Raw genomic sequence first — 14,129 nt, forward strand, 5'->3', positions numbered from 1 at the left:
GCCAAAAGTACAAGTCTGATGGTTGCCCCACATCTGCTGGATCAGATCCTAGAATCTTTATTTGAGCACCAGGTCTATGCCAGAAGGTTCCTTACTCATGGGAGAAGATGCCAACGCCTAACATAGACCAGACATTGTGGTGCTGCATGACTTCTCTGGCCAGGCACTGGCCAAGTACTTTCTTTATACTCATTTCTCCTAATGGCTGTGCTCACACTGCAGTGAGGGGCAGCCATGAGGTAAGTCAAGCCATGGAGCTGGCTTGTAGCTTCTCAGCCTACAAATTTGAGCCATTTACAATTGTGTCTGCTTCCCACTCGTAACACAGCATCCTGAGTCTCACATCAATGGTCTCTTTCCTCTTTGACCTCAGGGCCAAACTGCAATTTAAAAGATGTCAGAGGTTTTATCAAAGTCTAACGGCTTTCAGGGCAGTGGGAAGTTTACAAGGGCTTAAATCAGCTGAAGCTGGCCACGACCCTCTGGACACCCATCAAAGCCTAGCTACTGAGTGCTTTTCTCTCTCCTCCTTTCCCCTCCCCAGGTCCGGCAGTTAGCACCACTGACCCCTGACCCCAGCTTCGGGCCCTCAGCCCTCATCAGCTCTTCCAGAGCCTGACCCTGGAGGCTGCCGGTCAAAGTCTACGTCTCTACTGAGCACCTTCCTGGCTGTTAACCTGGCTTGTGACTGTAAGCCTCTGAGCCCCAGATTCCCCATCACCGAGGCAGGGGACTCTCTCATGCCACCGAGTCACTGAGAGAATGCCATGAAATGGGACAATTCACAGAGGCACTCAGGCTGATACGAGGCATGGGTGGGCCAAGGACATGGCTGTCACAATCCTGCACCCATCTTCTCCGATTCTTCCCCACCCTCACCCCTGCTTGCTTCCATCCACAAGTCTTTGGTTAAACCACCCAAGATTGCTTGTGTTGCTCTAAAACACCATTTCCCATGATGCCTTTGAAGAGAGGAAGGGAGGAGGCCACAGTGTCCCCTACCCTTCTCCCTGGGTGTTCTCTGATGCCCTTTTGGGCACATCTTCTCTATAGGAATCCCATGAAGGTATTCGTGCTCTGGTAACAGCTGTGCACACCTCACCTACTTATCCACGAGCACCGGCTCTATCCTGCTCAATGGCTGAATGCCGTTTACCTGCTGGAACCCACCATGGGCATCAGGCAGCATCAGCAACCATTTCACTAGTCACTTTGGTACTGGCTGACAGGAGGTGGCAAGCAGGACATGGAGAAAGACATTTCAAAAAGGGCAGGCTCCTCCCTGAGTCATAGGGTCCGACTTAGCTTAGGGAACGTTTCATTCCTTGTAGATGAGCTAAAAGAAGATGCTGAGAGAGTTGAGACCTCCCTCATTCCCCAAACTGAGCATGAGATTCTTACTGTCTTTGGAGGTTCGAGAGCTGCACCTGAGCTGTAGAGGAAGCTTAGCCTGACTGGCACAGATGAAGGCATGAGTTCAAGACCCAGTACTGCATAAAGAAAGCTATAGTGAGACAAACCTATAATCCCAGGGCCCAGGAGCTGGAAGCAGGAGGCTCAAGAGTTTAAGCCCAGGGACTAGAGAGACAGCTCAGCAGTTAGGAACACTTGCTGCTCTTGTAAAAAGTCTAAGTTCAGTTCTCTGTCCCCTTATCTGGCTCATACTGGCTACAGGGGATCTATGCCACAGACACCTATGCTCACACGTATAGACATAACCACACAGACATACCCTGAACTGAAAATAAGCATTTGAGGCTAACCTTGGCTACATAGTGGGTTTGAAGCCAGCCTGGGATACATGAGTCCCTGTCTTAAAAAAAAAAAAAAAAGAAAAGAAAAGAAAAGAGAAAAGAAAAGAAGAGAAAAGAAAAGAAAAATGTATTAATAATGGTAGGTAACGCTGGGCAGTGGTGGCGCACGCCTTTAATCCCAGCACTTGGGAGGCAGAGGCAGGAAGATTTCTGAGTTCAAGGCCAGCCTGGTCTACAGAGTGAGTTCCAGGATAGCCAGGGCTACACAGAGAAACCCTGTCTCGAAAAACCAAAATAAATAAATAAATAAATAAATAAATAAATAAATAAATAAATAATTTTAAAAAATGGTAAATAAGCTATCTGTATTTTCTGGTTGGTCTCTCTTCTCCCCTCCCTTCCCCTTCTTCTCCTCCCCTCCCCTCCCCCTCCCCTCCTCTCCTTCTCTCCTCCCCTCCTGTCCCCTCCTGTCCCCTCCCATCCCCTCCTCCCCCTCCTCCCCTCCTCTCTCCCCTCCACTCCCCTCTCCTCTCCTCTCCTCTCCTCTCCTCGCCTCGCCTCGCCTCGCCTCGCCTCCTCTCCTCTCCTCTCTCCTGAGACTCACTATGTAGCTCTCTAGCTGTCCTGGAATTCACGATGTAGACCAAGGCTGACCTGTCTGTATGTCCTCCACTCTGGCTGTTTGTGACTTCCAGGGATTTGTCTCTCTCCGGCAGCATTTCTGTGTGGATTTGTTTATAATAAGGCAGTGTTTGTAGGGAGGTCCAGCAGCAGGACCAGGTTTCTACATCACTCTCTCCATTCTCCTGGTTCCTCCTGTGACATGTCCCCTTCCTGCACTCAAAGTCCTTCTAGGTGACATCAGATGTCTCATACTCCAACTTGAGAGTAATAGTGTGAGACTTGGGGAGGGGCAGCAGATCTGGCCTCTGTCCTTCCGGCTTAGATCTGGGAAATGGGATGCTGGGGTTGGACACCTGCTGTCAGGGAATGATCCTTCTTTGTGTTAAGTTCTTTGAAAAGGTGGAGGCCATAGGGAGGACTGGGTTGGAGACCTCTGGGGTTTAACAGAGAGTTAACTTTGCAGCCAGCTATGATTTGTACAAGAGCTTAAGGTGGCAGAGAAAATCCTTTTCTTACATGCAGCTGCTTCTCCTAATCGGCTGCTTCTCCGGGCGGCCCTGCTTGGCTGACTGCAGATGCATTTCGTCCCTACATCTCCAGTTCTAGTTAAAGAGCCAGAGGCCCAGGAGACCCAAGGCAGGGTTAGTCTTCCACAGGAGGAGGAGGCTGATCCTAGCGACCAGAGCACAGGAGCTTGTAAATCAAACTGTTAGCTTAATGGCTTGGGCCATTATTCTAAAGCAGTGGGGCTGAAACCAAAAGCCAAATGAAAATATAGTCAATTTGTTCATACTTTAGTGACTGAAAGACTATGTAATGTTGGTGGGGGTCAGCACTATAGACAGAAAAGTGCAAGCAGGAAGGATGGAGTGTGGGCAGGGATGAGCAAGGCTCCTTTATTTGTGTGTGTGTGTGTGTGTGTGTGTGTGCATGCGTGTGATGTGTGTGGTGTGAAGTATATGGTATAAGTGTGTGTGTATATAATGCATGCAATATAAATGAGTGTGCAATATGTGTTATATAAATGTGTGTGTATAGGTGTGTGGTGTGATAAGTATGGTGTGTGTATGTATGCAGATGCCTGGATGATACAATTGTTATAGGAATTGTTACCACCTCCCAAATGTGGGGTTGCTCTGTCACTGAAGACAATCTTCTCCAAACTTCCCCCACTGCCTATATATTGTCCCATTGTCAGTCTGTGACTTCTTTGTCCATGTCAGGCTAATTCAATGGCTGTTAACTCCATGGCAGTAGCGGTGGTCAAAGTCATTCTGGTTTGTTCATCACCATGTTCTCAGATTAGAGGACCTGCCATGGAGGTGTTCAAGAAGGAAATTTGTGTTGAGTTAGAGAGAGGACTCAATGGTTAAGGGCACTGACTGCCTTACCAGAGGCCCTGAGTTCAATTCCCAGCAACCACATGGTGGCTCACAACTATCTGTAATGGGATCTGATGCCCTCTTTAGGTGTGTCTGAAGACAGCAAGGGTATATATAAAGTAAATATTCATATATATATATACATATATATATATATATATATATATATATATTCTTTTAAAAAGGAGGAAATTTATAAATGAATGAGTGAACAGATAGATGAATAAATGATAGGTGAATGCATGGATAGATGGATGGATGGATGGACACATGGATGGATGGATGATGGATGGATGATGGATGATGGATGAATAGATGATGGATGATGAATGAATGGATGAATGGATGAATGGATGAATGGATGGATGGATGGATGGATGGATAGATGGATGGGTGGGCTGCAGACAGAACAAGAATCTCCATGTCACTGGGAGCAGAAAGGGTCAATCTGGTGGCTCTTCCCTTGTGGGTGGGGGATGACGATTTCATGTCCCCCATATGAGAACCCAAAGAGTCTGAGTTATTTTCCTAATAGTTTGGGGCCTTCTTTATTTTCAAGAGTTCTTGCTCTGCCTCCCACGTGGCTCCTTGGCCAAGTAAGAGGAAACCATAGAGTCTCAGTCCAGAAAAAGCCTCATAGGCCTGAGCCTACTCTCTCATTTTTGGATGTAGAGACTGAAGCTCCAAATTCCCAGCCTCTCAACTGGGCTCCCACATTATGTACATCCTGGCTGCAAGGCTCCAGACCAGTTAATGGGTAACCCTCCACCCTGGTACTGCTACTGCCTGCCAACTGCAGAACACAGAGACTAGAAAGAAGCCAGGGCCACAGAGGCCCTGCTACTGCCTTCCTTGGCCTCTCTTTTCTTATCCTGCAGTCCAAGGGTCTTCCCAGATCCCCTGGTGGCTGGCTGATAGGGAACAGAAAGCAGCCAGTCTGACACAGTGACCCAGCCCAGGGTGGACGCCCCACCCTGCCTGCAGCTTTTCCATGTGAAAGGTGTTTAATTATTTCTGACAGAGTTCAGCCTCCACATCTGTTCTTGAGCAGGGAGGGTCTGTTTAGGTTATCCATCACCGTGACAGGTTCAACTTTTTTGGAAGTGCATTTTCCCATCATAATGGGGCCAGGATGGGGTGGCAGATCAGCAGTGACATGCGACCCAGACAAAGACCCCCCTGAGGCCTCATGTACTGTGCAACGACAGCAGCCTGGCCTGGCCCTGGCATGCCTTCTAAGCATAGCCTCTGCTTGGTGGCAGGGATACAGCAGTGCTGGGGCATTTGTGTGAGGCTTTCATTGTGTCTGAGAGGCTATGAAAATCTTTGGTCACGCTGGACTGGTTATCCATTCATTCTTCCATCCATTCCAGGGGTGACCCACCACCTCCTCTGTGCCAGGCACCCTGCTTAGCTCTGAGGACATGGCTTCGGCCTTGAAGCCTGGTTCTTGTGGACTTACATGCATTATTGAGGAAGATGAAAGACTGTGTAGTTAATCACCTGACTGCAAAGTTGCTAAGTCCTTCAAAGGGGGAAGCTTCAAGGCTCGAGGCACCCCTTGGAGATGAGGAAGGACCTAATAGAGGTGCTTCAGAGACAGAAAGGAGTCTCAGGAACCCTAAGATTAAGGCAGCTCTATCCTCAACATCCACACTCATGCACTGACACATACAAATTGTGCTTCCAGCACTGAGCATATGCTGCAGGCTCAGTTACCACAACAGCAGCTCTCAGAGGTCCGAGGCTCTGTAACGTCCGATCAGGTAGCTGAGAAGTCCTGCTCAGAGAACCTGGCACACACACTGTGTTCCAGGGCCCATGTAGTGGGTGACTGGGCACCAACTTGCAGGATCCCAGGGGTATCCTTGGAAGACACAGGAAAGACTTGGGGCGTGGCCCTGCCCCTCTTTCTCAATTGGTTAGTGTGTTACTAGCATGGGCAACAAAAGCACTATGCAAGGTTCCAGGCTAGCCACTCAGGGAGGCTGAAGAAGCTCTGGAGCCTCTTCACCTGCAAGGCAGGGTTGGGATGTTTGTCCTGAGGATAAAATGACATTCTCTACACCACATTAGTCACACATGATGCCTGCCACCAGAAAGAGCTGTCACTGCTGGGTAACTGTGTCCAACAGTACCTCAGAAGTCCTAATGGGTAGCTGATCTCCCCAGTCCCTGAAACGAGACCCCTCTCTTCCAAACAGAAGTACTGACTCGTTTCTACCCACAAGCTTCTATCAGGGCCAGCTACTGTAAAAATAGACGCCACCTGAAAGGCATCGTGTGCCCATGGGAGCTGGGGGCCCTGGTGCCCCTCTGGCAATGTCACCGAGATGCCTGCATGCACTTGGTCACTGGCAAAGAAGGAAATGAGATGGGGGAGGGGCCTCAGGAGAGGCAGCGACTAACTGAAGGCAAGTGGAGAGATCTGTATGGGACACGACATGGAGAGATGGAGAAACTGGAGGGAGGTTTTGCTGTTGAGACTCCTCGCTGACATGTGCTAAGAGGTGGCAGTGTGCTAGTGACTCCCGCCACCTCCTGATCAGTGTTCGGTCATGTTCTTTCTGTGACATTTGCCGTGAGCCCAGCAGAGGCCTGGGCTGATGGGCAGCAGGGCACATGGTCACTGACATCTGTCGATGGAGGCCACTTGGGCAAGACACAAGAGGCCACATCCAGCGTGGCAGAGCCGCTTTCCCGTGGAAGCTCGGCAGCTTGTTCAAGTGCATCAGGCTCAGGAAGGCAGCGGTCCTGTCACTGTCTAACTCACAGTTCCGGGCAGCACAGCCGGGCCGGCTGCCTGGGAATATCACTGTTGCAGCTGTCTTGATAGGGCCAGGGGTGTCCCTCATGACCTTCAAGAAAGACTCCTTCTGCCTGGGTTGGCTACACACAGCCTATGCAGTCTCTTTCTTGTCCTAGACCCAGCATCTCCAGCCCTCCCATTTCCCTTCGTCTGTACGATGCTACCCCGCCCACTCCACATTGTCCTTGACCTGCTAGAAATTGCTGAACATGACTCCCTGGGTGTTACAGGGCCACATAGTGAAAGAACAAGGTCTGCTCTAAAGTCAGAGCACAGCCTGGCCCTGTATCCCAACTCCTCTTTATTCAGATGCCCCACTGAGGTCATTTCCTCCTCTCAGCTGGTACCATCACTCATTCAGGTGGATTAGCAGTGAGGGCACAAGCTTGTTTCCCATCCGGGTGCAGATACATTAGGACTGGTCACTAGAGTGATGCTCTCTACACAGACAGTCTCTGCTTCCAGGCTAGCCAGCCATCTCAACTCTGTGCTGAGATGACCTGAGAGCTCACAAGGCTCTGCCTCTTCCCAGCATCTCCATGTTTCCCATCTGCAAAACATGTCAATATCAGCAGCTTGCCCATGGGTACTTATCAAGAGTCTCAGCCAAGGGCTGATGGGATGGCTCAGTGGGTAAATCACTTGCTGCACAAGTATGAGGACCAGAGTTCAGATCCCCAGAAGCCACATGACATCAGCTGCCACAGCCTGCCTCTGCAATCCCAGCATATCTATAGTGAGATTGGAAGTAGAGACAGAAAAATGCCCAGAACTTTGGGCCAGCTAGCCTTCCATACAAGAACAAACACAAGAGTCCGCCTGGATTCAGGTAAAAGACAGGAGTGACACCCAAAGTTGTTTTCATCTGCGCTCGCATACGTACACACACGCGCACACTACCACCCCTCTCCAATCACATATTGCACACATTTAAAAAAAATTAGAATTTCTGATGAGCTAACTGGACTCAAATCCTGGATTGAGAGAAAGTTCCTAGATGTCACCTGCCACCTGCTGCTGTGTCCTGAGCATTGCAGAACTCTGACACAGGTGGGCGGGCATCAGCCAGCCCCAGCTTTGGTGCAGAAAGGTGGATGAAGGGGCCACTCACCTTCTTGAAGTGAGGCAAGTGCCAGAGAGCATCCAGCTTCACAGGAGGCTTGTACTTCCTCAGCTGACTGCTCCTTGTCTCATACAGCTTTCCCAGGATCACCTGCAGGCCAGAAACGCAGTGCTGAGATGCTCGCCCGCTACCTGGAGGCTTTAGAATCACTATGGAAACAAACCCTTTGAGCATGTCTGTAGAGTAGTTTCTAGACAGGGCTAAGCGAGAAGGGAAGACACCCAGAGTGTGAGATGTCTATTACACAGCGTGGGGTCCTGGACCAATGAAAATAGGAAGAGAGCTGAGCAGAGACATTCATTCTCTCCCTGCTTCCTGATTGATACAATGTAACTCCCACCTCCATGCCTTCTCCTATATGATAGACCTATCTTCAAACAACACAGCTAAGACAGCAGGATAGTGACCACGGGGCCCTGGGGGTGGGCCGACAGTTTTGAGGGTCCCTTCCTTCCAGCCTCTGATCTTTCTCCTAGGCCACTTCACAGCACTGACACCCTGGCCCTACCTACGTGTACAGTTGCTTTGTGTACTGGCTGGCTTTGTGTATTGACACAAGTTGTGGTCATCAAAGATGACACAAGTTGTGGTCATCAAAGAGGAAGGAGCTTCAGTTGAGGAAATGCCTCCATGAAATCCAACTGTAAGAAATTTTCTCAATTAGTGATCAGTGGGAGAGGGCCCAGCTCACTGTGGGTGGTGCCATCCCTAGGCTGGTAGTCCTGGGTATAGTCTTTTGTTTTGTTTTGTTTTGTTTTGGGTTTGGTTTTTGGTTTTTCGAGACAGGGTTTCTCTGTGTATCCCTGGCTGTCCTGGAACTCACTCTGTAGACCAGGCTAGCCTCAAACTCAGAAATCCGCCTGCCTCTGCCTCCCAAGTGCTGGGATTAAAGGCGTGTGCCACCACTGCCTGGTCTGGGTACAGTCTTTAATTTAAGCATGAGAGCCTTATCTGTTCCCATCCTAACTCCCAAATAATTGACACAAAACCTATTAAGTTTATTAACAAGTTTTAAGCTTAGGCTGGCAGGTTCTGAGTTATTCTGACCCTCTTAGGTTGTCTACTTCCCAGCCATATGGGCCTTTACCTTCAATCTGAGCCTCGCCCTGGCTCACTTTGGTCCATGTGTATCCTCATGTCTGCTCTCTCATTGAAAACACATGGCAAATCCTCTCCACATGGCCTCTCTACCTTCTCTCCTCATGTCCTTCTCTTATTTCTCTCTCTACCTGGGCCCCCTGGCTGGGAATCGAGGTCCAGCCTTCTTATCTCCTCTGTCCAGCCATAGGCTGATCAGTTCTTTAACCAGAGATAATTGGGGACCATTCTGTACACAACATTGATACAGGAAATGGTTCAATGGTTTATGACAATGCTAAAATCCCGACTGTAACTGTAGAGTGAAAAACTATAAAGGCCATTTTATGAAATATGTGTAGATTTCTTTGCCCTTAGACCTGGGCAGAAAAATGCAAGTTCCAGAAAGCGGAACTGAATGTAAGATTTTCACTACCCCAGGACACATTCCGGGTGAAGGACATTGCCCCTGAATCAGAGGACACTTGCTGGATTACATTCCTCAAGCCTCAGGCAGCAGGCCCACCTGTGGGTGTGGGGGGAGGGCCGAAGCAGGAAGACAAATTCCTGACCATAAAAAATACAAGCCATCTAGGTGGAGTTGTGACTGGAGGAAGTGAGAAATATTTTGTAATGACAGTATAGGGGACAGTGACTTGGTAAGACTACATTTTTGAGAAAAATGATTGTACTGAGTAATGTCCATGGCTATTAACCTTTCAGGGTGGGTTTCTCTGGAATGTTTCACTATTCTTATGTTATGTATCCTTGGCAACCCCTCACCCCCTCCCCATTCCCCTGGTTTGTGGTTTTGCTCTTTAAAAGACCCCTTAACCCATCAGTCTAGGCCAAACCTTGCTCTTCAGAGAGAGAGCTTGTGGTTTGACCGCCGGCCAATTTCCCTAATAAAGCCTCTGCTGATTGCATCCAGGTATGGTTTCTTGTGATCTTTGGGTGGTTGTGATCTCCTGAGACGTGAGGAAGGGTCTCCCGAGTATGGAGGTCTTCATAACCAGATCTCTGGGCACAGAAATCAGCAACTGAATACACAGTGCACAAGATCCACCCCCACCACCTGGGTTCTATAGGAAGGCAGGCTCAGCAAGCCAGGGGAAGCAAGCCAGTAAGCAGCACCCTTCCATGGCCTCTGCATCAGCTCCTGCCTCCAGGTTCCAGCCCTGTTTGAGTTCCTGTCCAGACTTCCTCCAATGATGGTCTCTGGTATAAGCCAAATAAACCCTTTGCTCCCCAGCTTGGTTTTGGTCATGGTGTTTTATCACAGCAATAAAACCCTGCCTAAGACTCTTTGGTTTCTGGTTTGACCATAGAGCAGCAGCTGTGATAGAGCTGTCCTTATCTCTACCTCCTACCCTAAAACTGACATAGCTCCTGAGGTTCACAGGGAACCCTACTGTGTGAAGAAATACATGACTCAACAGGGTATCACTGTCCCATGGTGCAGGTACCTCTGATGGCCTGCCCAGGGGGAAGGAGGAAAGATGATGGGCATATTTGAGGAGAGGGAACTTGAGAGCATACCTAGAGCCTGAAAGGTCTCTCGTGGGCTTCAAAGGTGGGGAAGCCCATTTCTTCTGAAGCTGAGTTCAATCCCCACTAACAGGAAGGTACCAGCAGGTCCGCAGCCAGTCTTGTAGTTCATGGTGTCTGTCCAGGATTAAGCTGTGTCCCTTCCAATCTCAGATGCTGCCCTAAGCCCCATTGTGACTGTGAGGAGAGGAGGCTCAGGAGGGTACTTGAGGCTAAAGGGAGTCAAGCGTGGGTTTTGATCCAACACAACTACAGTCCATTGAACAGGGGGTGGGTGATAAGTTCCCAACATGTCAGGACACACTAGAGGGTGTCTGCCTGCAGCCAAGGAGAAAGACCTCAGCAGAAATCAGTCCTGCAGGCACCTTGATCTTACAGTTACAGATGTTGGAGCCACATCTGGGGTGGTGAGGAGGGTGGTGGAGAGGCACAGGTTACCCAGTGGTTCCCACCTCCCTCGGAGGGCTTCCTCAGCCTGCCCCGTTGCCCTTTACTGCCTTGTTTCCTACGGTCTTTGTAGTGGCAGTTCCCTGGGGACAGGTCATTGGGTAGGCTAGGGCTTGAACCTTGGCAGGCCTAACTGAATTCTACAGGTTTCTATAAATCTTTTAGGCACCATTTGTAGCATATAAGCCCAAGCTGTAAAACGGCCTTCTTCCCATTCCTAGACCTCTTCCAACTGTTTTAGGCCAAAAGTGCAGAACCCTAGGACCAGACCTAAAAGGACCTAGGTATAATCAGACATTTGTGACAGCTAGAGAACTGGAGGAAGGAGGACAGCCTTTGTCTCTCCAGATTTCTATGGCCCAGCCATACTGTGAACATAGAATGTCTTCCAAGCCCTTAAGCTGCATGTTCACTCTGCCTTCTAGAACAAGGCGGAGATTTTAAGTCAGGGCAGAGAGAGATGGCCAAGCTGGGCTTAGGAATGCAACAGACACAGTCTTGTGGCCTTTCCGATGCTGCGTTTCCTTGACTTTCTAGAAATGTGTGCCCATGCCTGACAGCATGGTTCTTGTGGGAGCTGCTCATTTGTGCTTTGAGCAGAGTAGCCAGTTTAAGGTCATTGCTCACTAGATGACAATTCAAGAACTTCATTAGGGATCAGTGCTGTCCAAAAGCCAGGCTTTCCCTCAGCAGCATTGCAGGCTTATGGTAGAACTAGGCTTCCTCTGGGATATGGGTGATTTGGCCTTGAAAACCGATGATCTTTTCAAGCCTGGTAAGTTGTGATCAACTCAGACAAGGCTCGGCAACTGGTGGCTTTGCTGGCATATGCAAGACAACATGATACCTGCAAAGACTTGGATCAGGATGCTAGTGGGTAAAGTTTAGTGGATAAAGTGCTTGCCAGGCAAATGTGGGGACTTCAGTTCAAATCCTGGTACTCGCGTAAAAAGCTGGGTGTGGTGGCACTTGTCTGTAACCTCAGCTTTGAGGAGGCAGAGGCAGGCAGATCCCAGGATTTGCTGGGCCAACAGTCTATGAAACAGGGAGTTCTAGGTTTAGCGAGAGACTGTCTCAAAAAGCAAGGGGAGAGTGACAGAGGAAGATACTCAGTGTTGGCCTCCAGCCTCTGCATGTGTGTCTGTATACCTGAATGTGTGTGTATTTGCAAACACACAGAATGAGAAGAGAATTCTGAGGTTGGCTTGCCACTTTCTGAATGTCTACTGTGTGCTAAGGCAGGGGACTCATGACATTATTCCCCAAAACATACTACCTCAGCCTCTCAAAAAGACCTACCCAGGAAGTTTGTCCATCCCTCATATGCTACCACCCTTCATCCTTGAGGTGAGACCAGCATCTCAGAAAGGATGCTCTGCCTTCTGCCACAGGGCTCTGAGACCCTCTGAAGGGCTTCTTTCCTATAGGAGGAAGGGATCTCCATGTCTCTGAAAATGCAGGGCACAGAGGAGAGTCTGAACACATGTACCTTTAACAATCTCCATCTGACTGCATTCTCTCTACTCCTCTTTCCCAGGATGGCCCACCATCTCCTCAAACCCAATATGAAAATATGCAGGCCTGTTTCATTTCTTTGGAAAGATTCCTAAGTCAGGGGAATTCCTCATTTTAAATATTTTATCTGATTTGTGTGTGAGTGTGCATATGTGAGGGCACGTGCGTGTTCATGTGTGTGCAGGTGCAGGTGCAGGGGCAGGTGCAGGGGCAGGGGCAGGGGCAGGGGCAGGGGCAGGGGCAGGGGCAGGGGCAGGGGCAGGGGCAGGGGCAGGGGCAGGGGCAGGGGCAGGGGCAGGGGCAGGGGCAGGGGCAGGTGCCTGCAGAGGCCAGAGGTGCTTTACTCCTCTGGAGCTGGATACTGAGTCATTGTGAGCCACAGACAGACAGGGTGCTGAGAACTGAATTCCAGTCCTCTGGAAAAGCAGTATGTGTCTTAGGTCCTAAGCGCCAGCCTCTCTGCTCATCTCTTACATCACACAGGGCTTCACTATGGACCCAGGATAGATATCTTCTGGTTCAGCATAGCTGTCTGCTTTAGTGGGAGGGGCAGAGAGGCTCTGAGTGGTGGGAACCAACTGCTGATTAAAGTGGCAGGCTCCCCTGAGGAGCTACGGAGCAGCTTGGGATAGTAATGCTCCCACTAAAACACACTGTTATGCAGTGTGTTGAATTATTAACAGACTAACCACAAGCTTAAAAACACTTCAATGCTGGCTTCTCCGATGAACACCAAACCATGTGGAGACACCCATCCAAAAGGCTACACAATCCTACCTGCAAAGGCTCCCCTGAACCCCAGTATGTCCCTAGAACCATTTTGCTGATCTTCTAGTGTTCAAGTAATTAGCATGCGAGGGCCCAGCTTTAAGAAGAGCCTACATTTGGGCCAGACACATCTGGTCAGAAGCCACTGGAGAGTCATTTCATCTCCCTGTCTTTTCTCTTTGTGGGTGTGTACTTGTGTGTTTGTGTGTTGGGGGTGAACATACACAAGGATGCACATGCCTGTGGATGTCGAGGCCGATGTCTGGGGCCTTCCACAGTCACTCTTAGTTTCTCACTGAACCTAGAGCTTCCCAATTAACCCCTGGGGAGTCTTGTCCCCCTCCTCCATCCTTAGCACTGAGCACCCAGATTTTAACACGGGTGCTGGGAATCCAAACTCAGGTCCTGGTGCTTTCCTGGTAAGCATTGTACTAACTGAACCATCTCCCCAGTCTCCCTTCATTTCTCTGGACCTCAGCTTTTCCATAAAGTGGAGCAATCTAAGATACTAGCTGGAGATGCTGACCTGTTGGTAAAGCTCCCAGAAGCCCGAGTGCAGCCCATGGGGTGCTTGCCAACTCTCAGGGAAGGAAGCAAGGCTTGGGTGTTGTCTGTGATTGTCGCAAGATCAGATATCTGAATGTTAGACTGGTTTTAGTTTGTTCTGCTTTTCTGGAGGATCTTTCCCACAGCCCAAACTGGCCTCAGACTTGCTCCTGGCAGGTAAGGCTGACCTTGAACTCCTGGTCCTTCTGATTCCACCTCCAGGTGCTGGCATAGTGACTGCATGATCCCATACCTGGCTTGCTGCTTCTACTTCCAGTGAAATCTAAAAAGCACACATTCTGACACGGCAGTCACAGGTCTGAATCAGCTGAGGAGGCACCATGAACCCTCTCAATGTCTCAAGTTTGAAACACTTTAAAGGAAGAGCCTCAGAGAGCTTTAAAATGTGTAGGACAGCATAAAGAAAAGCTGGGAGGGTTTTTCTGGTAAAAATCTCCCCAAAGTGACTCCATGCCGTTGCTAAGGACACACCTCAGTAGCAACTGGGGGTGGGCACAGCTACCTTCTGTTTCTTC

At 49.5% G+C, this 14,129-nt stretch overlaps 1 protein-coding gene across 1 annotated transcript in view; it reads right to left on the reverse strand.

The window, feature by feature from the left end:
- Cfap77 (cilia and flagella associated protein 77) overlaps positions 1 to 14,129 on the reverse strand; it is a 116,998-nt gene that overhangs the window by 18,227 nt on the left and 84,642 nt on the right. The window contains exon 5 of the mRNA XM_034496450.2: positions 7,681 to 7,782. Within this exon, the coding sequence (XP_034352341.1) occupies positions 7,681 to 7,782 (102 nt within the window). The remainder of the gene's footprint in view (positions 1 to 7,680; positions 7,783 to 14,129) is intronic.

The sequence above is a fragment of the Arvicanthis niloticus genome, chromosome 2, assembly GCF_011762505.2.
Source record: "Arvicanthis niloticus isolate mArvNil1 chromosome 2, mArvNil1.pat.X, whole genome shotgun sequence".
NCBI classification, from domain to species: Eukaryota; Metazoa; Chordata; class Mammalia; order Rodentia; family Muridae; genus Arvicanthis; species Arvicanthis niloticus.